Genomic DNA, 23,623 nt, shown 5'->3' on the forward strand with positions numbered 1-23,623 from the left:
AGCCCGTCAAGGTTGATTTCTCTTTCAAGTTTAATTTGTTAATGATGAGGATCATGCCGGTTTGGTAGGTAATCAGTCCGGAGGCAAATGGTGCTATTTTTATAAACCGTGGTTCATTGTAATGGCGGTGTTTGTATTTGAATTTGTAATTTGTATGACAAATATGCATACGTTTTATACGCGTGTATGGAACAGTTTACTTACAATGAGGATCGTCATCGAATTCATCATCATCTTGTATGTAATTCTTCACAAGATCGGCGAAAGCTCCATTCTTTACAAGCAGCTCTTGAAATGTACCGTCTTCGAGGACATTGCCGTCTTGGCCAAGCATAACAACATAGTCTGTGTGAGGCAGGTAGAGAAGACCATGCGTCACGAACACCCGCGTCTGAAAAAAAATTATATTGGCATTATTCACGTTTCGGTGCATTCAAGATGAGTTAAAGGCACGGCCAGATATCAGAACGAATATAAAAGATCACCGTGAAACAAACAATTTTTGGCGCTGCGACATGCGAGAATCATCGCTGGGATAATCGATAACAGTAGAGCTGAATTAGGGTAAGTTTCCACTGAAAGCGATTTTGCTTGAATTCAGTCAACAGCGCATGCGACGATGCAAAGCAAGAATTTAATAACACAGACGTGACGCCTGCATTCTCGCAATCACACTTAGTGGAAGCCTACATGTACCTTCAGGTGATGATCGCATGATCGCATGTCGCCGCATGTCGCCGCGATCATAGATTCTTGTTAAAGGGACATGCGATGACTTCCAAAGTCGAGCGACTTCTGTCGCATGCTATCATGATCGCCGAGGTCATGCGTCAATAATCGCTTGTTGAACCAAAATTGTGATGACTTCGGCAATTTTATTATACTTGCCAACTGTAGAAATCATCATGGATGACAAAACCGTTTAACCTTTACGTGGTAAGCATGCTGTTTGGATGTTTGCTAGAAGATTTCCAAGCAACTTGTTGCACGGCAACTTAAAGAAGTGTGTTACTGAAATGAAACGGCCAGGGGCCATTGTGCTCACCGTATAGATATTTGGTGCTTTGGAATTCATCCAGGTTAAGAAACATTGTACATGTATAGTATATAGGTCAAACCAAAGTTGGTATGACATTTGATGTATCGTTGCTTGTAGTAAGTACCATTATGGTAACCATAAGAATATCATCAAAAACAAGTCACTAATAAACGAGATATTGCACTTTTTACCAATTTTAGTTTTGGCCTCTTGGTGGCCAAGTTGAGTACCAGATCAGATCGAAATTTGGTGTCCAAGGTGACATGACGTAGGGAGTCATGTGCACCAAATTTCAAGTTCATAGCTATAGTGGTTAAGAAACGTGCCATAGTTACACTCAAACGACCAATCTCATATGATATGTGATGTATCCCTGCTAGGAGAACCTACCATAAAAATGTTATTGAAAACGAATCACTCATAAGCGAGATATCACACTTTCTAGGTTTTCACTTTTGGCCCCCTGGTGGTCAAGTCGAGAATCAAACCGGACTGAAATTCAGGGTCAGAGGTCAGCTGACCTAGAGGGTCCTTTGTACAAAGTCTCAAGTTCATAGCCTTAGGGGTTAACAAACGTGCCACAGTTACGCTAAAATGGCCAATTTAAGCCGTTTGACCTCTGCGACCTTGACAAGAACATCAAATCAAAAACCCGTATCATATGTGATGTATCCTTGCTAAGAGTATCTACCATAACATTTTTACCAAAAACTAATCAGTAATAAGCGAGATATGGCACTATTCAAATTTTTTGTTTTGGCCCCCTGGTGGCCCAGTTAAGAATCAGACCAGACCGAAAATCAGTGTCACAGGTCATCTGACCTAGGGAGTCATGTGTACCAGGTTTAAAGTTCATAGCTTTAGTAGTTAAGAAACGTGCCATAGTTACACACAAACGGCCAATTCACACCATTTGACCTCTGTGACCTTGAAAATAAGGTCAAATCAAAAACCGTAGGATATGTGATGTATCCTTGCTCTGAGTACCTACCATAAAAATAGAATTGAAAACAAGTCACTATTAAGCGAGATATTGCACTTTTTACTTTTTTTAGTTTTGGCCCCCTGGTGGCCAAGTCGAGAATCAGATCAGACTGAAATTCGGTTTCAGAGGTTAAATGATGTAGGGAATCAGGTGCACCAAATTTCAAGTTCATAGCTTTATTGGTTAAGAAACGTGCCCCAGTTACACTCAAACGGCAAATTTACGCCATTTGACCTCTGTGACCTTGAAAAGTAGGTCAAATCAAAAAACACGTATGATATGTGATATACCCTTGCTAGGAAAACCTACCATAAAAATTTCATCAAAAACAAATCACTAATAAGTGAGATATCACACTTTTTAGATTTCCACTTTTGGCCCCCTGGTGGCAAAGTTAGGAATCAGATTGAACCAAAATTCAGCACCAGAGGCTATGTGATATAGGGGGTTATATGTACCAAGTTTCAAGTTCATAGCTTTAGTGGTTAAGAAACGTGCCATAGTTTACACTCTAATGGCCAATTTACGCCATATGACCTCTGTGACCTTGAAAACAAGGTCAAATTAAAAACCCGTATAATATAAAATGTATATTTGCTATGAGTACCTACAACAAAAGTTTTATCGAAAACAAGTCACTAATAAGCGAGATATCACACTTTTTAGATATCGACATTTGGCCCCCTGGTGGCCAAACAGAGAATCAGATCGGACCGAAAATCAGTGTCCGAGGTCAGCTGACCTAGGGCATTCTGTGTACAAAGTTTCAAGTTCATAGCCCTAGCAGTTAAGAAACGTGCCACTGTTAGGATACGACGACGACGACGACGACGACGACAACGACGACGACGACGACGGACACAGCGCTATCATATAGACTCCCCTTACGGTGAGCCAAAAAGCGTGTTACGGACAAAAGGCTACCGTTTTCTTTGCCCCACCTTCTCTTTGAGTAATCCATTATTCCCGATTACGTTGGTGAAGATATGTTTTCCAACGTGCGAGTCAACAGCACTAAGAGGGTCGTCCAGGAGGTAGATGTCATTGTTTTGGTACACAGCCCGCGCCAGGCTAATCCTCTGCTTCTGACCGCCGCTGACATTTATACCCTAGGTGAAAAAAGCATTAATTGGTGATTGGTGCTGGATGATTCTCGATAACAATGAAAAGAGATATCAAAGGGGCAGTCGCGGGAGATACTGGACTGATGTGGCACTGATCATCAAAGACCTAGGTATAAAATTAGTGCGAATCGGCCCTGATGCTAAAGAAAGTACTATTAGATTGACGGTTTCGGTTTTCGTCAAGACTAACGACTCCGTTAAAGCTGACATGCTTTTAAACAACTAAGTGCGGGAATGGGTTGTTCAAAACTGTACTGTGTTTTTCATTAAGGAAATCGTTATATAGTCTTGACGTGAAATACATTTCAATGGGATTACCTAAAAAAATATAGCGTCTTGAAGGATACTTAACGTTGCCGTGAGGGATAACGTGAATTATGTGCTTTTGAATAACCAGGTGGGTGGTGACTGAAAAAAATCGGACGAAACTCCAGGTCCTGGTCTTATGCTACCTGTCAATAGTAAATGTCATTTGAGGCCTGTGACCGTAAAAGGAAGGGCAAATTGAATAGTCTGTGAACATATTATGTACAGAGAGCATGGTCTCTTAAGCTGAAAATCCAGAACCAACACTGCACTAAACAACACGAAACGAATCACCACAGGGTACATAATTCCGCACATCGATCATAGTTACCTTGTCTCCCACCTCGGTGAAATCACCACCAGGTAGGATCTTGAAATCAGCCTCGAGGGCACATGCCTCAACACACCGATCATATTTCTTTCGGTGCATCTTACTGCCAAACAGTATGTTGTCCTGGAGAGTAGCATTCTGTATCCAGGCTTGTTGCGGAACATATGCAACGGAACCCTGCAAACCGAACAGACATGTGTAACCTTTGAAAATCTGTGACTGAAGTTAATAAAGATAGTCCTCAGATTATAAGTGACTCCACCTCGAGCTAAAGCTACTGTCCATTTGGATCAGGTGTTTTGTTTGCCCTGACAGAGAGATACCAGGTACAAGGAATTGCCTCCGTTTGCGGCTTATCGGCTACCTCACGCACCTCAACTTTTCTCGGTCCCCATCACGCTACCAGGAAGTCACACACATTATGAAGACGTTGAGATTTTTTCCGCCAATCGTATAAACTTTTAGTATTTATCATTTATTCATCTCAGGTGAAATGTCATGCCTCTTTATTTAAGAAAAGGGTTCAAATCCACCGAGAAATAAATTATGTACGTATAAATGTACAGATTAGGTATTTTGCAACATGACGGAGTCTCGTAACTTCAACAACGGGCGTGAAGTGACCAACGGTCACCACCTGAGGATCATTTTGTGTCTTATTCGGACGAAAACGTTTTGGGTACTCCTCAATGATACTGAGACCTAGCTGCGCTGATTTTCTACTAACTATCAATGTATAGAGTGAATACTCTAGTTTCGCACGCCTAACGTCCACTGTAGTAAGCCAGTGTATGTGTACATTTTGGTAGGCCCACGACGGGAGTGATCCAATACGTGCCTAGAAATGTGCACTGTTCAAAGATCAGTTAGGAGTAAGAAACTAGAGTAGTTTCTTTGACTTACATTAATCTTTGCACTGCCCTGAATAATGTCCATCTCTCCCAATATGCCATTTATCAACGAGGATTTGCCAGCTCCAACAGGGCCAACAACACCGACAAGACTCCCACTTTTTACATTAAGATTGATACTAGGAAAGTAAAAAACAAATACATGATCCATATGCCAATATATTGTTAGCTGTAGTTATACTTATTTTACTTCTGCTTTTGCCAATCTTAGATGTTCTAAGGAAATGAGCTAAGCTACAGCAACACCAGACCGTCGATTTGAACGTAGTAGACTGACTAATATACTTTTTTATGTTCCCAGTGTTTCCATACAACAGACAACAGGAGAGACCATTTGTTTATTTGGGGAACACAGAGAAACATGACATGCTTATTTTCGAGAATAATGACGGGAACACTCCAAAACATTACTGAAGTACACATGAACTGATCATGACTGAAAATCGAAAAAGGGTCCTGTGAGAATTAGATCATCAGGCTAAATGATATTACGCCATTACTATTGGGAGGATATTCCCACACATACATGTAGTCCCACAAGTAAAAGAAAATATTGATTTTGCGAAATGTCTCTAGTTTTACTCAAAACGTACTTGGTAAGTGATGGCTCCTCATTCTTGCCCCAGCTGAAGTCGGCTCCCGTGATCTTGATGGCCTCATCTGGAAGGCAGACAAGGAGACATCATTATCAAGGCTTCAATATATATTTGCCTCAGGGACCAAAAGAGGTACATAAAAGCGTCCCGAAGTTAAGATAATAAACGCCAATCTTGACTAGCAAAGGCAGGAGCAGCACCCCTCTTTTTCCTTCAAATATAGAAAGTACGAGTTTCTGGTTTTCCAAAGCTGCAAAGTGTATCTTTTTCGGCATGATATATTTAGATGGTGAACATTCAAGTTCATTTATGTGTGTTACATGAACCCCTTGCATGATCTGGGTGGTGACAAAGGTGGCACACCATCATCTTAATTGGTTGAAAGCTTCAATAGGTGTCCCAAGCCATAGTAGATGCATTGCCTGCAGCTATACCAATCTGAAGTTGTATTGTAATGAATGCCTACATCTGCGTCTAAGCAGGCTCTTCGGGAATAAATCAGGCATCTTGGCTTAAATCTCGCCTGCATGCGGGTTGGCCTCCTCGATGTACATGTACTATAGTAAGTGCCACCTGTAATCGAACCAGCCCACCGAAAAAATATCGAAATATCGAAACATCAAATATACTTATTTTATTGTCATTTGTACCTACCCATGTTGCCGTCCTTTTTTACTTCATTTGGATCCAACTCAGCAACACTGAGAAAATTACCGATTCTCTTTGTGGAAACATAGCCCTGGAGGACCTGTCGGATCATATTGGAGAGCACGAGGATAGGGGCTTGCATGATGTTGAACAGGTTCAAAGATACGAAGGCAATCGTCGGGGAGAGGGAATGACTGGGAGTAATCTCTACGTAAACTGCAAACGAGCAGAGGGCCATCTGCAAATAAAAACCACAAAAACATTCTGTAACATAAAACTGAATGCTGCTGCTGCGATTAGTCCTTAAGTGACAACAGGCAGTCGCAATCGGTCCATCCTAACAGTACTGATGTACATAGGTGTCCATGTAATCTAGGATAATTCGTCTCCAGATATATTTAATCCCGAGGATAAGTTGCCCCTTGGCTAATTCATCCCATGTTAGCTTGTTTCAGGTTGGCGCGCTCGGTGCCCGATGAAGGGTTTGTGCAGCGCCATGGCCCTTTTCGGGATTTGCGGTCTAGAAAACCAGCTACCACGGCCGGTAACTGGTGATCGGTAAAGTCTAGTACATGTAGTAGTGCCCTCTCAACAGGGCACAAAACTTGCGTCCTATATGTAACCAGCGGTTACATATAGGACGCATAGCGTATCCATAGCGTATCCTTAAGACCCTATTTCTGTTAGTAAATCCCAATAAATCGTTCACTGCATGTTAGACTTAATCTCTGTAGTAAAGCTATCGTAGTTTTGAACAACCTGTGGCCAGCCCAGGTGTGTCAGGGGGTCCGCATAATCTGAAGGTATACGCTTGGAATTCGATACGATGAATTTGATGATAAAAATGAAACGGCTCACCGTATAGATATTTGGTGCTATGGAATTCATCCAGATTAAGAAACATTGTACATGTATAGTATATAGGTCAAACCAAAGTCGGTATGACATGTGATGTATCGTTGCTTGGAGTAAGTACCATAAGAATATCATCAAAAACAAGTCACTAATAAACGAGATATTGCACTTTTTACCTATTTTAGTTTTGGCCTTCTGGTGGCCGAGTTGAGTACCAGATCATATCGAAATTCGGTGTCCGAGGTTACATGACGTCGGGAGTCATGTGTATTAAATTTCAAGTTCAAAGCTTTAGTGGTTAAGAAACGTGCCATAGTTACAATCAAACGACCAATTTACGCCATTTGACCTCTGTGACCTTGAAAAGCAGGTCAGATCAAAAACTCATATGATATGTGATGTATCCTTGCTAGGAGAACCTACCATAAAAATGTTATTGAAAACGATGACGAATCACTAAAAATAAGCAAGATATTGCACTTCTTACTTTTTCCATTATGGCCCCCTGGTGGCCGAATAAAGAATCAGATCGGGCCAAAATTCGGCATCAGAGGTTATTTGATGTAAGGGTTATATGCACCAAGTTTCAAGTTCATAGCTTTACTGGTTAAGAAACGTGCCCCAGTTTACACTCTAACGGCCAATTTACGCCACATGACCTCTGTGACCTTGAAAAGTAGGTCAAATTAAAAACCCGTACGACATAAGATGTATTCTTCCTAAGAGTACCTACCATAAAAATTTTATCGAAAACAAGTCACTTATAAGCGAGATATCACACTTTTTAGATTTCCACTTTTGGCCCCCTGGTGGCAAAGTTGAAAATCAGATCAAACTGAATTTCAGCACCAGAGGCTATCTGATATAGGGGGTTATATGTACTAAGTTTCAAGTTCATAGCTTTAGTGGTTAAGAAACGTGCCATAGTTTACACTCTAACGGCCAATTTACGCCACATGACCTCTGTGACCTTGAAAAGTAGGTCAAATTAAAAACCCGTACGACATAAGATGTATATTTGTTATGAGTACCTACAACAAAAGTTTCATCGAAAACAAGTCACTAATAAGCGAGATATCACACTTTTTAGATATCAACATTTGGCCCCCCGGTGGCCAAGTAGAGAATCAGATCGGACCGAAATTCAGTGTCAGAGGTCACCTGACCTAGGGGGTGCTGTGTACATAGTTTCAAGTTCATAGCCCTAGCGGTTAAGAAACGTGCCACTGTTTCTGAAACAGGATACGACGGACGACGACGACGACGACGACGACGACGACGACGACGGACACAGCGCTATCGTATAGACTCCCCTTACGGTGAGCCAATGAAGAACATTTTATGCCTAGGATAGGATGATAATTCATAAAGTTTGCCATTTTAAGCGGACCTGATGTTAATCAGGGAATGATATTTTCCAGCTGTGAGTATTCTATATGGGCTTGCATGTGCTCGGGGGATGCTTGAAGTCAATACGAACAGTTTAGTGCAAACTATTTGGACAATGATTAATTTTTCTGTCGGCCAGGACTAGGAGGCGCATATAAGTTTATGCAATGTGTTGTGAAAAGTCAATGCATTTTCAGATAATTCCTATTTCCACACTCATGCCCATTTTGTGAAAACTGTTAACTATTTATGACATACTCCGTTGTCAGAAAGTTCACCAAAAGCTAAATTCCTGTCCTGGCGCATTGTGTATAAGGCATCAAATAAAGGGATTGAGTCATGGGAGATGAAAATCGATACATGCACTCACCAAAGATGGAACCAAAAACCAGGTGGCGTAGGCAATAGCATCAATGATAGCTGCTGACTTCAGTGTTTTCATTTCATCCTTCCTGATCTCTGTTATATTCTCCTCAAAGGCAGGTTCCCAGGCATATAACTTGAGCACCTTCATTCCGGACAGGATCTCAGTCATCGTCTTCAGGCGGGCATCCTTGTATCTCATGGTGCCAAACTGAAAGTTTAAATTTGGCCATTACTTTTATTTTGTTAAGGCCCCTAGCATGAAAGCTGTTTCGTGGGAGTCCTTATCATCAAGATCTGCCCTCACAACCCTTTGGTAGGACAGTAGAATAATGGGCCTAGAGGTGCGAGCGGGCTTTGTTTTTATAGACAAGGGGACCGTGTATTAGTCGAGAATTGAATTCTTTTCACTACGAGGTAAGGGGCAAAATAACATCATGCCTAAACGTTTTTCTCGAATAGTGTTATTTTGTGGGTTTTTTTTCCAATCCTATATCCAAGTCATGAAAACTCGACTTAATACAAACTCAACGAATGAAACATCTGTTTTAAAGCATAGGCTTTCCTTCCATGAACAGGCATCCCCGGACAAGGATACAAATTTAAGCACAAAGGTCGATCAGTTAATACACACACCATATCAATACACTTCGATGTTGGAATTTGTATTTGGGATGTATTTCCATATACTAAAACTCAAGTTCAAATGAAAGAACCTATCCTTCTGCGAAAATGTAGTACAGTCAGCCCCATTGGTTAAATGTCAGTACTTACCAATAAGGTCCTTGACAATTTTGCAAAAATAACATTGACGGGGAATATTATGACAAGAACACCGATTCCGGCTAGAGTGGCGACGCCCAGGATAGTCCAAAGATAGACCAGCGCGGCAGCTATCGTCAAAGGTGCTGCCCACGTGAAGTGCAACATCATGGGAACATCTTGCATCTTCTGCGCATCCACAGACATCAGATTGGCAATCTCACCCGAGGTATATCCTTTCCTAGCTTCGCTGTTTATCAGCAACGACTGCAAACGAATGTGCATCTTAATTGTATAGCAGGTAACTTGCATAATGGTATTTCAAGCAATCTTTCGCCAAATAACCCTTTAACATATTTAATGTTCTACAACTTTCCCTATCTGAGTATCTACATTCCACAAACGTATATCGGGAGGATAAAGAACTTCAAGGTTAAATAAATCCCTATTCTTTTACTCGCCCGGTTAATGTGGGAATTCTTTCATAGTAGATCTGGTATTTTCATGCGTTATTCTAAAAAAATATTGCAGAAAGTTTTGTTCTCTCTAACCAATTAAAGAAAAGTTGCCAAAGAACCAATGTCCAAAATGGTCCCAGAGACGTTGCCTGCATAGGTGTCCCGGGTCCCAGGTGATCGACACATGTCAATCAAATGTCATGGAGCACCCGTATATTACTTTTGGATATGTTTTTTTCTAGACAGATATTATGCCATAGTCTGAAACAATCTTTCCATATGGATCAGCGCCCACCCCAGTCCCCAAACCTGCTGAATCCCATTTACTACAGCTGGTGTGACTCCTTGAGTGAGAAAGTGTATAGACCGGGTGATCTAACACAAAAACCAAAGCCAGTCGGGCAAAGGGTTACCATTCTTGCTCCATTATCTGATTGATATGGTTTGCCCTGACCTGGCCGATCCCTCGTTCAGTGAGGTCACCAGGATATCGCCCAGTGCTAGTCTTTTGTTGGGTTGTATAATACAGTTCTGGCAAGATCTCGTTCCGAAGGTAAAATAAGCGCACAAGTGAGACAATCTGAATTCCACTAGCTACTTCGGGACGAATGGACGTGGTCCCACAAACCAAAAACAATATGGGGACAAACTTAAAGGAATGGGCGACTTTTTATGGCAGTATGTTTGTTCTTCCTGTGGTTCATCAGTAAACTATTTTTCTAAATGTGTTTGATGCCCTTCCAATTTTGTTTCAACGCGTTATTCGTTATTTCTTGTACGCACAAATCCTGACGGGAAAGACCTCGAATCGGCGCATGCAAAATAGAGGTTTGGCAAAAGTAGATTTTTCATCATTTTCATTTTGGCGGATTACAAAGCTAACTTTGGTTTTTCCAATCAAACATAATTTTTGTGAATTTAATCGATATGTTATTATTCACGAAATCCACGATGTCGCTGCCGTACCTTCCGATAGACTGCTGCCGTGATCATGGTCCTCAGTCTCATTCCAAGTATCTGGTTGATATTCATATGGTGTCCAGCAAAGATGGCCCTCAGCCATGACACGCCAAACAAGCAGACACCCAATAGGTAACCTTTCCACAGATAGCTATCATTACTTTCAATGAATTGTATCATAAGACTGAAAAGAGAACGCAATAAGCGTTAGGAAAAATATGGATAACGCCTTGCTGGCACATCCTGTGGACATCAGGAGTAAATGTTCGCTTTAACGGCCCTGCGCAGCATTCCTCAGGAAGTGCTGGCAGGACATTCGATGGAATATCTGGACGCCATTGGGTATCGTTGGAAATGTACAGTACTTCTTTAAAGGCCTACGCCGTTCGTTAAGAATTTGAAATTTGTAATTGAATTTGAAAATTTCCAATGGCGTTGACACGCAGTACTAAATACAAATTTCAGTATCGCAGTCGTGTCGACAGATATACAAATACTATAAATACCAAGTTTCAGAGAAATCGTATGCATGATAGCTGCACTGCGAAATTGTGTGTCACTGCATTTCTATTTTCATGGACCACCAGTAATTACACACGGCCTTTAAGGTCTTTGAATGAACAAAACGGTCGGCAAAAGCCAGCACAAAATGTTTAGATTTCGCATCCGGGTATACGCATGTGCGCATGTGCATTGATATAACCGAGTATAGATCTTTAATCCATACTTGATTTAACTAGGGTTACAGTTCCAAGCCGTAACCAATGGATATGTATTTATGTGCATGCATGCGTAAAAAAACGGATGAGAAATCGAGAAATAATGTTCCGGCGAACTTTCATTTTTGTCGTTATTTTCTCTCAAGGTTAGGCATGCGCAGTCTAACGAGACGTGATTAGAAAATGTCTTTATGTGAAAACTGGTGTCTATGATTATAAAATATGACAAGTCTCAATGAAGTCCTCGGGCTGTATTTGAAAAGTATGTTTAGCGCAAGTTAGGCTAAAAACTGATATTTCGACTATACAATGTTAGCATAGAAAATTAGGAGAAAACGGCTTGTGCAAAGTTATATGATGGGGTAACTTGTATTCTTTGTCAATTAGACCAAATTTGCAAAGAAAAATTCGAATAGTGCGTATATTTAGCGCATTTTTGCCCCAAATCGTGCTAAATATTAACGTTTGTCGGTTTTTTTTCAGCTGATAGAATTCTCAGGACAAGTTTAAGGTGAAAAACCTCTGAAGATGCAATATATCTTTGAAAAAATCGACAAGCATCTTATCTTACACTTTATTACAAAGTAATGAATCATTTTACACAAGCGAGCCAATGCAGTTTGTACTCACTTAAGGAGAAGCGGCTGACCAAAAGTAATGGCGTCTGAGAGAAGCTTGAAGATGCCCGAGTGAAAGAATGTCCATCCGAAAACCTTGGTATAAATGCTCATCATGGATATTCTTCTTTCTCCTCCATTATCACTAATGATCACTTCTGGTTGATCGGCATTACTAACACTTGCAGTGAACTCAACGGTGTTGCTACTGAAAACGGAATGACGATGACGTTCGCTTTCAAAGTGCACATTTCAGGCATGTATGGGCCCTTTTAGAGGCATGCATATAATTTGTTTCACCTCACTAGTTTACATGTGCAGTAAAACTTTTGAATGAATACAATTGATTAAAGCATTCAAGAATTGTAGTGAAAATTGAAAGCATGAATCTGATGAGTGTAAAGTGTAAAGAAATAGCAGCAGCGTATATTGTAAGATCATTAGTGTAAATAAATCGTAAGAGCATAGTGTAAATTGCAAGAGAGTTATTCATGCCACGTGCCAAGAAATAACGCAAGGTTTTTATACCTGATAATGTCAAAGAAACTGAAAAGTAAAATGGCGTGTTGAAAGATTTGATGGACATGATAACTATACCGGTAGAGTGTTGGGAGGGAGGCAGAAGTAGATCAACTAACACTGCAGCTGCATTATTGGCTGCCAATGAAATCAAGATAGAAGTGTCCACAAAGTTTAACTGGTGGTGTACAAGAGGGTTGAAACCCGGCCATATTCACACCTTGTTCGTTTTTCTGTCAAGATATCTAGGGCAGGTTTTGGAAATCGCGGAATCTTATTGTGTGCGTCTGTCATATAATCAAAGGCCATGGTCTTTCCGAGCAAATAGTGTTAAACCCAAGCAAAGACATTTTCAAGAGTCGTTTTTTTTATTCTTCATGAATCACTCACTTTGGTGAGGAGAGCGGTTTGATCAGCATGTTAGACGCCTACGTGTGTATGATGTATTATCATTACTACATATAATCATCAGTGATATGATTAATTGAAAGGCACGGATCTTAGTATTTAAGATGTGTGATGAACAAGAGAAATATACCTTCTTTCCTTTCTCCTCTGCTTGGACCTCTGACTTCTATAAGCTTTTACGAACTTGTCAAAGATGTATTTACTCGAGTCAACAGGTCTCATCAGCCAAAGGTCATTGAATACTAGTGTCTTTCTGTAGCCTTGAACCATGAGACTGAAATGATATATGCATGTATAACATATTTATAGAGTAGGGGGAAGATATAGGCAGGAGCAGAGGGGCTAATTTGGCCATCTTCAGGTGGCTAATATATACAGTAAGAGCACTGGGTCATGTCAGATTCAGCACTAAATATATTCCTCAGACAAGCGTGAATCATTTCGACGTACTGTGAAATGTGAGAGACCCCTATTGGCGACTTTGTGTAACTTTATCTTGCCTGTCTAGCTGCTGCCTATATTGTCCCTTTAAAGTTACTACCAATGTTTTGTTATGCATGTTCTACAATGCAGTCCAAATCACAATTGACATCCCTTTTGCTTCGCGTCATTTACGAATCATTAGGGAGTTTTCGCAAATCCCCCGAAATGCGAAAGTGAACGCTTATCTCATTGTTTCACCCTCTAATAACGATGTCGAACATTGGGATAATTTCGGGGGCTTGGCGAAAATTCCCTAACGAATGTAGAACGCCAATAGAGTTTAAATGAAATTATGCCCGGAAAATGCAGTTTTGGAATGAATCCTCATGATACACAAAATGGACTCTTACCGAAACATCCACGCAAACATCACTCTTGAAGCAAATGATGCTTTTAGCTCCGGACAGCATTTCTGGAAGGAAAAAGAGAAAACATTAGGCGAAGAATTCAATTAGTATCAGTGAAGCATCGAGAAAAACGTTTGCAATATTCCAATTGCCTTTAATGAAATGTGGGAAAGGATTTACTATAAATACAGTAACCATTCTATGATGTTGTAATAATAATAATAATAATGTAAGGTAATAATAAGTGTCCTCTAAAATGTTGGCCAAAACCTTGGCTACGCCTCGGTTTTGGTCAACATTTTAGCTCCACCTCATTAAGTATAAGAACGCTTTCACAGAGATGTATCATAAAAGAATATCAGAATAATATTTAATTGGAAATCATGTTCGGATAAGATTTTTAAATAGTCCTGCGGATATAAAGACCAGGTTTATCGATTTGAAAATTCTTCTTTTTTGAGTTCACCGATATCGAAGATAACACTCGATGACTGCAGTTCAGTTATAAAGATATCTCGCTGTCAGAGTTGTAACATAGGGCATTTCGCCAGAGAGCGAAATTCTCTATTTCATATGCCTTTGCTAGGGCTAAAATGGGCCCTTGCATGTCTCAGTTGGCTTTTAGGATATCATTTATGATATGCATGTACCATTTTTTTATTCATTGGCTTTAAAAGTACAGATTAGTTTTGTTTATCTTATCATGATACCCAAATGACAGACAACCAGTATGAGCGATGACCATATAGGAGCCACTTTAGCCCCCTGTTGTCAAACTTGGGAAGCTAGTTCCAGCCACATCCTAAATTATACTTAGTTTTTGTCATATTATGTAACTGGCTCAGAATGACTTTAAGTTAGTATTAATTCTTATCTAATACAGCCTACACGTTCTTCTTCTACTTCGTTCCGCTTCGTATTTGGTTTTCTCTTGGCGTTGATATGTCGCATGTTTGGATGTGGAAGTCAAGAGGATTGTCAAATGTATTAGTAATGCTCAATTATAGATATTTAGCTTACCGATTTCTTTTTATCATAAGATTCCAAACAAATGTATTTGTCCCAGTCTTGAGCCGCCATATCCGCCTTAAACTGCAGCGCCAGTTCAACAAATATCAGAATATAACTTATGTAAAATGACGCAAATTTCCACACTCCAATGCGATTGATGTACGTCTCCTGAAATGGATATCAGTATGGATTAAACAAACATGTTTAACTAACTAGCTATTGGGTGAAAAAACTAGAACTTAGTTATAATTTTGAATATAATATGGACTTTTGGTAATTAAATTAGCTCTATTTCAATAACCGTTGAACTTATTGAATTGCTTCTGCCTGAATTATTTGTCATCATATGCAGCGAGACGTAAATACTTCTCACACTTAAGTATATCAAAATTTTTGCCCGTATCGGACCGAGACATTCCTTTGCACCATGTCAAGACGTTTTTATCAGTATTGATGTTTTGTCTATAATCTAAAAGGAAACCCGATGCTATCATAATTTTTCCGGATACATATAGCTGGTTGTGATCTTCTTACTTACGTCCTCTACAGCGGCAGTGATCCTGGCGACAAAGGGTATCAAGCCAGCTAAGGACAGGATCAACCAGAATAAAAACATCAGGCCTGAAGTATGAAAGCCTTTCCTGTACTCGACATGCATGATGATGGTCGTAAGAATCTATAACACAACAAAAAGCAGATTTGATAGGTGAATGAAACAAAAACTCATAAGAACAGAGATAAGAAATCAATACTTTAAAGTCTCGTACAGAGTACCAATTCTGATTATTGACGGGCTTTAAAAGTGACCATTATTGTACCCAGGAAATATTGGGTTGCCAATTTAACAATATTTGAGGTGCATTATTTCAAAACGGTCTCAAAATCCATGCATCCAGTGTTATTCCTGAAATTATGCACTGTCATTACTGTTAAATGATGTTATCGACTATATAGGGCTAGAAAGGATGGGTCTGAAGCTCAACCCGTGAATGCCAAGTTCCAGGATGTCTTAGTGACGTCCAGGTGTCTTGGTGAGGTCTTGGTGATGTCCAGGTGACGTCACTATTGCAAATACCAATCAGATGCTTAATTGCAGTGTTGTGACATCATGATAAGTACTTCGTACCGAACTGAAATTCTAGTTGCTGATTCTTTTTATGGAAGTTGCACGACTAAACGACAGTTTTGCTCTTGCGCATGCTCACTCAGAAAGAAATGGAGTGACGTCATGGCAACATACATGAAGCTAATCGCAGTGCGTTGCCAATGCATAGATCTGCAAAGAGAGGATCGGGAATTCTTTTTCGATCTTTATGAAATTATCGCTTTTGAGGTCATAATAATGTTGATTGATAACAACGCTTGCTAGATTTACCTGTGTTAAAGAATAAATTGAATACATGACGTAGATGACGGGCATCAGGTAACCATCGACTGGAAAAACGGTTTGTCTGACCAGCTCCGCCAGCACCAATATACACACCAAAATGTTGATTACCTAAAGAAAACAGAATACATGTACATTTTTACCTTAATTGGTGCACCCCAGTCATGCAGTGAGGTAGTTCAGAGTAGTCTTGGTAGTTTTTTAACTGAAGAAATTTTTGAAAAGGTATTACAGTGAAGCCTACCTTAGCGGACAATTCTTTATGAAGGACATCATCTCTACTAATGACCCTGCGGTTGTACCCAAACCGGTCGTTCCCATTGAATTTGTCCTCTTTGTAATCAGGACACATCTCAATTAAGTTACAGGATTAGTAAAGTTCAAAGATTGTCCGTGATGGAGAGGTTCTACTGTATGCTTATGCAACGAATATGTTATTTACCGAAAGGTTTTTGTCTGTTGAATTTGCGTTGAAAGGACGAAGCAAATCGTCCACAGTCCACCAAACCTATATAGGCCTATACATCTCTGATGTACAAATCTCGTGTAAATTTCAGCACAGAGGCTATTGGGACTATTAAACAGGGATGACATTTTGTAGGACGGTGTCAGTGATTTACCATGTTCTTTAAAAAAATGTGCCAGTGATAAATTTGGGATTAAACATCAAAAGTCGGGAACACAAAACAACAACAAAACAACAACAACAAAAACAAAAACATCGACATTCAACCTAAAGAATAATATCACCCAACACGTTGGTTGCTTTATTGCAGGTTTAGTTAGTATGATTGGCTGCCATTGATGTGACGTTATCACTATTTACGCGCGATGAGGTTTTACAGATGAATCAAGAGTATCAAACCATAACTTTGAAAATAGTCTGCATTTTGTACATACTATGATTTTCGCATTTGTGATAAATGTAAGAGTGGACTATACAAGCTGGACGGCCATACTTTTCGTAAACAAGATGTGTCTACACCATGTTCACTGGGTCAGGTCAAGGGTTGGGGTTGGAAAAGTGTTAATTGTTGGTGTTGTGCTCACCTGGGAATGATTAAGTGGTAGATGAAATGAGACATGGAGGTTAAATTGACTTTTTAATATGACAAAATGTGGCACTATCAATGACACTTATAGAGTTTAACCTCTGTGAACTTGATGAAACTTGCCACCTTTGCTGAAATTTTAGAGTTTGACCTCTGTGACCTTCAAAAGTAGGTCAAATCAAAAACCCATATAGGAAGTCATGTAGTCTCATCAGAATTATTGACAATAAAAATGACATGGTTCTAGCCATCAGCATTCATGGGATATTGACAAAATAAGGTTTTCAAAGATGGCCGCCTGGAGCCCAAAAAATAGGTCAAATGCCGATGATTCTTTGTGTGTCCAGTCATGTTGTCATAAGACATCCACACACCATGTTTCAACGTTCTACAGTGAGCAAACGTGCCACCATTATTAACGGACGACGGACGACGAATGGCGGACGACGGACGACGGACAATAATACGTGATGTCATTAGCTCCCCAGTTGAGCTAAATATCATTTTTGATAGTCCAATTGTTTTCATTGCGGCTCATCTGAGATATCTCATTCATTGTTAATGTCAATATCATCATGCAGGAACATAGCACGGCGAACATTCATCTAATGATTGAGCATATTCTTTTTTTAATTGCAGCCTATAACCAACAAACTTGCCCTAAATTCATTCAGTGAGTGGCCTTTACAGTTAAGACATCAAAACCCACACTTGTTATCATAATGATATGTAAACACGTATTGATTTGGCCAAGCCTTAAAGACTGGGGTCCGGTGCATTATTGTGCGCTTAGCTTTCCTCAAAAACATCTTTAACATAAAGAAAGAAAATGTAAAGGCAACCTTTAGTATTTATTTCCTTTTGCATCAAACTTCGTTCTTGTCTCCTTGATTGGATACACAACTTGATGCCAAAATACGTAGATTTACAATTCCCTTAACATTTTACATTCCCGTCCAAATAAAGAGTGATTTTATCTGGAATGCATACGTGGCAAAACTATACAAATTTTTTTTTCAAATACGTCCACCCATAAAAGAGAAAAGTTGCAAGAAAAAAATTCGAAAAATATCGCCACCGACCACCAGTTACAGTTGTGTTACTACAGTTCGCTTCATTCCCTTCATGTCCAAAGGGCCTATCCTATTCGCGTGTATTGTGGTTACCAAATCACCAGTGAAACAGCAGAACTTCCCGTTTAATAATGTAATTTCCCGTTTGAGCTTTTTCTTGGCTTATTGCCCATGATCGACTGAAACCAGGCCATTGGGCCGATAAATTTTTGTAATAAGTTTTTAAGGAGAGTACCAGTGCGAAGCCAATAATCTGCATGTCAAGGACTGCGCCCATGCCCAGTGTTATAAAGATCAGTGGCGAGGATAGCGCTGGGTGTGTCTGACCCCAAATCTAAGTGTCGATCAGTAGAAAGACGTAGTACAACTTAATATCATACTCTTAAAATTCAATATAACATTGAGAACATCGTTCTTAGTACCCAGAAGTTTTAAGGTAGCAGGAAGGGGTGGGCGGTTGTGGTTTCTCAGTGTGAGGGAGTATAGGGGTGTCTGTTGACTGTGCTTTAAGAGAGACTAGGCATGGTGCCAGTCTCTCTAAAAGCACAGTCAACAGACATGTGGTTTTAGTATAAGGTCTTTCATTGTAGCAATGCGAAAATGTGACCAGAATAAGTGTTGAATGGTGAAAGCATTGAAAAAGAAGTAATTTTGTTATTGTTGAGGCACTCAGGTGTTTTTTGGAACCATGCCGTCCCGAGCTTCGCGCGATATGGACCATTCTGGGAAAACTCAATGAGGAAGGTATACTCATTAGCATAATGTATTATTAGCCCCTGCTCGAGGTAATCTTGCGCGGCGTTGCTTCTGCCCACATACATCGTGCTTGAAAACGTCTCGTACAAAGAAAGTCTGGCATGCGCCAGACTAATAAGTAAATAACTTCTGGCTGCGCGAGACTACTGTGATAAAAATGACCGTTGCAGATCGAGACTCTGTGACGTAGGCATATATTTTTTACAATCAAAAATGCTCTCTAAAGACGATATAGAATGATTATTTATTAAGATTTCCTGAACTATATACATGTACCTTCTAATTATCACTTTACATAAATAGGTCGGCGTTAGGTCGCGTGCTTTTCTTTCCTCGTGACAATATACAACAAAATAGTTGGGTCCTTGCGTCGAGCTTATGTAGTAGTTGACTCACCACTTTCGCTATATTCAGGTTGCTGATTTGTCTGAAGGTCCTGACTGTTGCCAGCGTGCTGAGATAGAAGATGTAGAATGGAGCTGGTATGATGATGCAGGCGCATGGCAAGCCCATCACCACTGTCAACATGAAGCATTCGGTGAAGTGCGGCACGGTAGTGTTGAGCGTAATCTGGTCATCCTGGATAAAGGGAGCAAAGGGAATTACTAAAATACTTGGTGAGAATGCCAAACACATGCTAAGGGGTTTCCCGAAAGATGTAACTTTTTTCACTTCGCGACGGTTACTATGACGAAGCTAGGAGATTGGGAGAATTCCCTACATCAATCGGCTGCGGATGATTAAGACAAGGAAAACTCGTCTGGAAAATTTAGATAATAGTACACAAGAGCATATCTGCAGGCATTATTGCAAAATGCTATATTGAAGTTTCACTATAAAAACGTAATGAACGTCTTGAATGACACGTCTTAGTCCAGTTTTCTGGATCATCTACTGAATTCTTCTGTTTCGACGTGACCCTTATGCGTGACTCCAGCGATAGGACAGTTTCCAGGGAAACCGTCCGGTTGTGCATAGCAATCGAAACCAAACAGATAACATCACTACTCTCGTACTCACGGTCTATGTTATACAGGTACATGGGTACGATCGTTATGTTTGAGCTTCTGACAGCTTAGCGGGAAACCATTATCGATATACGAGAAAGAACCAAGGGCACTTTAGTACTATTCGTTTTACGACTTGGTTGTATGATACGAGCAGTATATCACGGCCTGTTGCTGCTCATGAAACAAAATTACGTACTCCATTGTGTGATCATGTAGTCTGGTCTATTAAGACGTGCCCCGAGACCTCTCTCTTTAGTAACACATTCTTGATTTACAACGCAAAAACTGGAAGAACTATTAAAATTGGGGACCTATATAATCCACTTTCACTGGATAAGATTGCTGCCGCTCTCCGATATACTTAATCAGAAACTAATCGTTAGTAGCCATTACATTGAGCGAATAACTGCCGGGATAACCACGAGCCTCACACCGGCAATCTTAATTATTCGAATCTTAATTAACAATCATAATTATTTGTCACAGAACAGAAAAGGTCAATCAACTCACCCAAAACGCCCAGCTTCTTCCAGATGACGCGTTGCCACACCAGCCATCCAAGTAAATCTGCCCGTCCACCATCCTGATGGCGGAAGCGCAAACAGCTAATCGGCTATCCTTGGTTGGACTTGCTTTGGTCAATTAATAAGAAATGGCTAACAAACAACTAAAAAAACCTGTCCTCCTCGTTACTTGAATATCATGCATTCACTCTGATCAATTTCCTATTCCTTTCTCTACTGATCTGACTTCATATCAAACGATACGCTTGCGATGCAGCATCAGAATGTATTTCTCCAACCGTGGCAACGAACCAGCTGCACGAACATGTGTATTTTAATGTATCCGATCGGAATCCCAGAACTGAATATCACAGTCTTCCAGTCGGAAACACAAAATATCCTCATCTACTGTGTCCTGTGATTTATATCATAAACATCATTGTACTAATAACCCAATTTATTTTGTATACCTACATGTCGGCCAACCCACTTGTTCAAACATATGATTATTTATACTGACATGATTTTGCAAATCTCCATTTAAAGGTCACCTGCGACACTTTTTAACTCAGGGAAAAAATAATAGGGCATAAGATAACAAACACAGTGGTGAAAACAGCATCAATATCGAACTCATGGCAAGTATAAAATTCAAACATTCCAGTTGGTGAAGGATGATGTACATTGTGCTGTACCGAAATAAAGTTTTTTATAGTTTCATGCCTATATTTTAAAATTGTACATAAACATGTTCACTAAAAGCTCATACCTGTGACAAGGTAATTAACATATAAGCATGAAGCTATCAAAACTTTTTTTCAGTACAGCACAATGTACATCATCAATTTGTTCTTCCTGCACCACCTGGAATGTTTGAATTACTGAGTAGTTTTATTTTAAAGCGGTTTTCACACTTGTGTGTCTTATGTTTTGTCCTCTTATTAATACCCCAAGTTAAAATTTTAATAAATGCGTTTCAGGTCACCTTTAAGATAAATGATCAGTAAAGTATTTGCATTTCGTGTGCCATAAAATGAAAACGCAATATGCCATTCTTAAAGGGGTACACCGTTCGTAATAACTGGTGGTCCAGTTGAATAGAATTCGCCGTAGTGCAATTATCATGAATACAAATTTGTTTAAACTTGGTATTCATAGGATTCGTATTTTAAAGTCTACACAACGGCAATGTTGAAATCTATATTTAGTACGTATTTTCGCTATTGGAAATTTTCTAATTCAATTACAAATTCAAAAACTTTTAACGATCGACGTAGGCCTTTAACCAATCAACATAGGCTCAATCGATTAAATCGTTTTGCATATTGGCCTCACGGTATCTTGATTGCGCCCATTTACACCACTATCAATAGCACTATTGAGTTCGCCCTAGAAAAGAATGATGTCAAGAGAATTTGATTGGAAAAAAATAAAAGTATGCAATACGTGTTTTTCGAATATTAACAGCGAGGCCCAGACTGGCGTTCTATTTTGACCCACTCGAACTATTTCAAAGACGGAAAGTAGGGCAATATAAAAGCACTGTCATCCTGACTTAACACATATTCCAAACGCCTGATATATGAATTTTTTTAATACAAATGTGTATAAAAAAAATGTATGACAAGACTTCTGCGATGGGTACAAATTTTAGACAAGTTTTATCTGTCCACCTAGTTAATACATATCTTGAAAGAGAGAGAGACACTTTTTTAAATAACTCGATACATGATATGCTGCACTTTTGATTTGGGATAGCCGTGCATGTGACTACGTAAAACTGTCCCGGTGTGCAAGGGATAGTAGTCCTAGGGCTGATAGTCCGTGTAACAATAGCCCGCATTGCTACAATAGATCATGCTGCTTAATTGGTCAAATACAATGCTACCGGACTATGACTCCAGGGGGACTATATCCGCTGTCACACCGGTTTCGGGACGCCAGTAGATGAGGGCTATTTTACATGTAATAGGCCAAAGGGCTGAGGTCACTATTAACTGTTCAGTGAGACCATGGGTCAAATATGATAAAATGCTAAAAAGGTCCTGCCATGCTTGAATAAGGTGTTGAATGTTAGTTTTTTGGTTTGTAAACATGATACATGTATTAGACTTTTTTGATTTGGAATAATGTTAACTAACACACTACAGGTCGATTTTAAAATTGGAACTCCTTTTCATGGTTTTCTTAGGTGGAATGACATGGTCTTGTAGGGTAAACATGGCTCCATAACGTGTCAAATTCTGACATGTCTCAGACAAATGTCAATAACACAAGTTAGAATCATTGGAATTGTTTTAAATTCGTACATAGAGTTGTCAAGATATAGGACTATGCTCATGGAAGGTTTGAAGAAAAACACAGCATTGATTTTTTTTAAATCAGAAAAATGTATTTACATAGAATGTACAGGGAATGTACATGTATGTGAAATTTAATTGTGTACAGGGCCCCAGAGTGTAACAGGCTTGGCTCAACCTGCTTCAACCTCTTCATCCGGGGACTACCTGCTTAGCAATTCAAAATGCCTGCTCCGTAGCTTCTGGTAACACCCACACGTCATATACCACGTGACCGCCGGAATTGGCATTTGTAACACGTGCTTCTTCTATGTATCCTTTTTAATTGATCCGAGAACACGCTATTTTCTTGTTTCTTGTGATGGCATTGATGCTATATATCACCTTAGCTCATATATTATCCGTGTCTATGAAGTTCTGTTTTTCTGTCAATTGATTTGTGATCGCATTAAAGTAAATGGTTTTGTGGATGACTGCGGCCCTTTCCCCTGAGCTTTATGGGTGTGTTTTTTCATTGTCATGGTTCGTGCGGCACTGTACAGCATGCCGCATGCATGCGGGCATAAGGTACTGTACTAACAGCAATCCATCACTCTCGGTCATCATTCTTTCTTTTGATGACCTTTGTCACCATTTTTTCCTCTTGTTTTGAGATGTGACAAATATTGAACCACGTGACTACCAGTGCGTTTGTTTTGTCACCAGTCAAAA

General features: G+C 39.8%; 1 protein-coding gene across 2 annotated transcripts in view; it reads right to left on the reverse strand.

Moving 5' to 3' along the window:
- LOC135488840 (multidrug resistance-associated protein 1-like) overlaps positions 1–21,006 on the reverse strand; it is a 36,116-nt gene extending 15,110 nt beyond the window's left edge. Inside the window, exons 1-18 of one of the 2 annotated variants that reach the window (XM_064773755.1) lie at positions 20,620–21,006; positions 19,496–19,678; positions 16,207–16,329; positions 15,370–15,507; positions 14,841–14,999; positions 13,824–13,885; positions 13,121–13,264; positions 12,592–12,609; positions 12,077–12,271; positions 10,734–10,911; positions 9,322–9,576; positions 8,555–8,758; positions 5,947–6,178; positions 5,290–5,356; positions 4,689–4,815; positions 3,786–3,962; positions 2,966–3,133; positions 205–391 (exon numbers count right to left, since the gene is read on the reverse strand). In XM_064773755.1, the coding sequence (XP_064629825.1) occupies positions 205–391; positions 2,966–3,133; positions 3,786–3,962; positions 4,689–4,815; positions 5,290–5,356; positions 5,947–6,178; positions 8,555–8,758; positions 9,322–9,576; positions 10,734–10,911; positions 12,077–12,271; positions 12,592–12,609; positions 13,121–13,264; positions 13,824–13,885; positions 14,841–14,999; positions 15,370–15,507; positions 16,207–16,329; positions 19,496–19,678; positions 20,620–20,691 (2,689 nt within the window). In that variant the 5' untranslated portion in view covers positions 20,692–21,006. The remainder of the gene's footprint in view (positions 1–204; positions 392–2,965; positions 3,134–3,785; positions 3,963–4,688; positions 4,816–5,289; positions 5,357–5,946; positions 6,179–8,554; positions 8,759–9,321; positions 9,577–10,733; positions 10,912–12,076; positions 12,272–12,591; positions 12,610–13,120; positions 13,265–13,823; positions 13,886–14,840; positions 15,000–15,369; positions 15,508–16,206; positions 16,330–19,495; positions 19,679–20,619) is intronic. The other variant, XM_064773764.1, reaches the window with a different exon arrangement.
- Between the last annotated feature and the right edge of the window lie 2,617 nt (positions 21,007–23,623).

The sequence above is a fragment of the Lineus longissimus genome, chromosome 1 (assembly GCF_910592395.1).
Source record: "Lineus longissimus chromosome 1, tnLinLong1.2, whole genome shotgun sequence".
NCBI classification, from domain to species: domain Eukaryota; kingdom Metazoa; phylum Nemertea; class Pilidiophora; order Heteronemertea; family Lineidae; genus Lineus; species Lineus longissimus.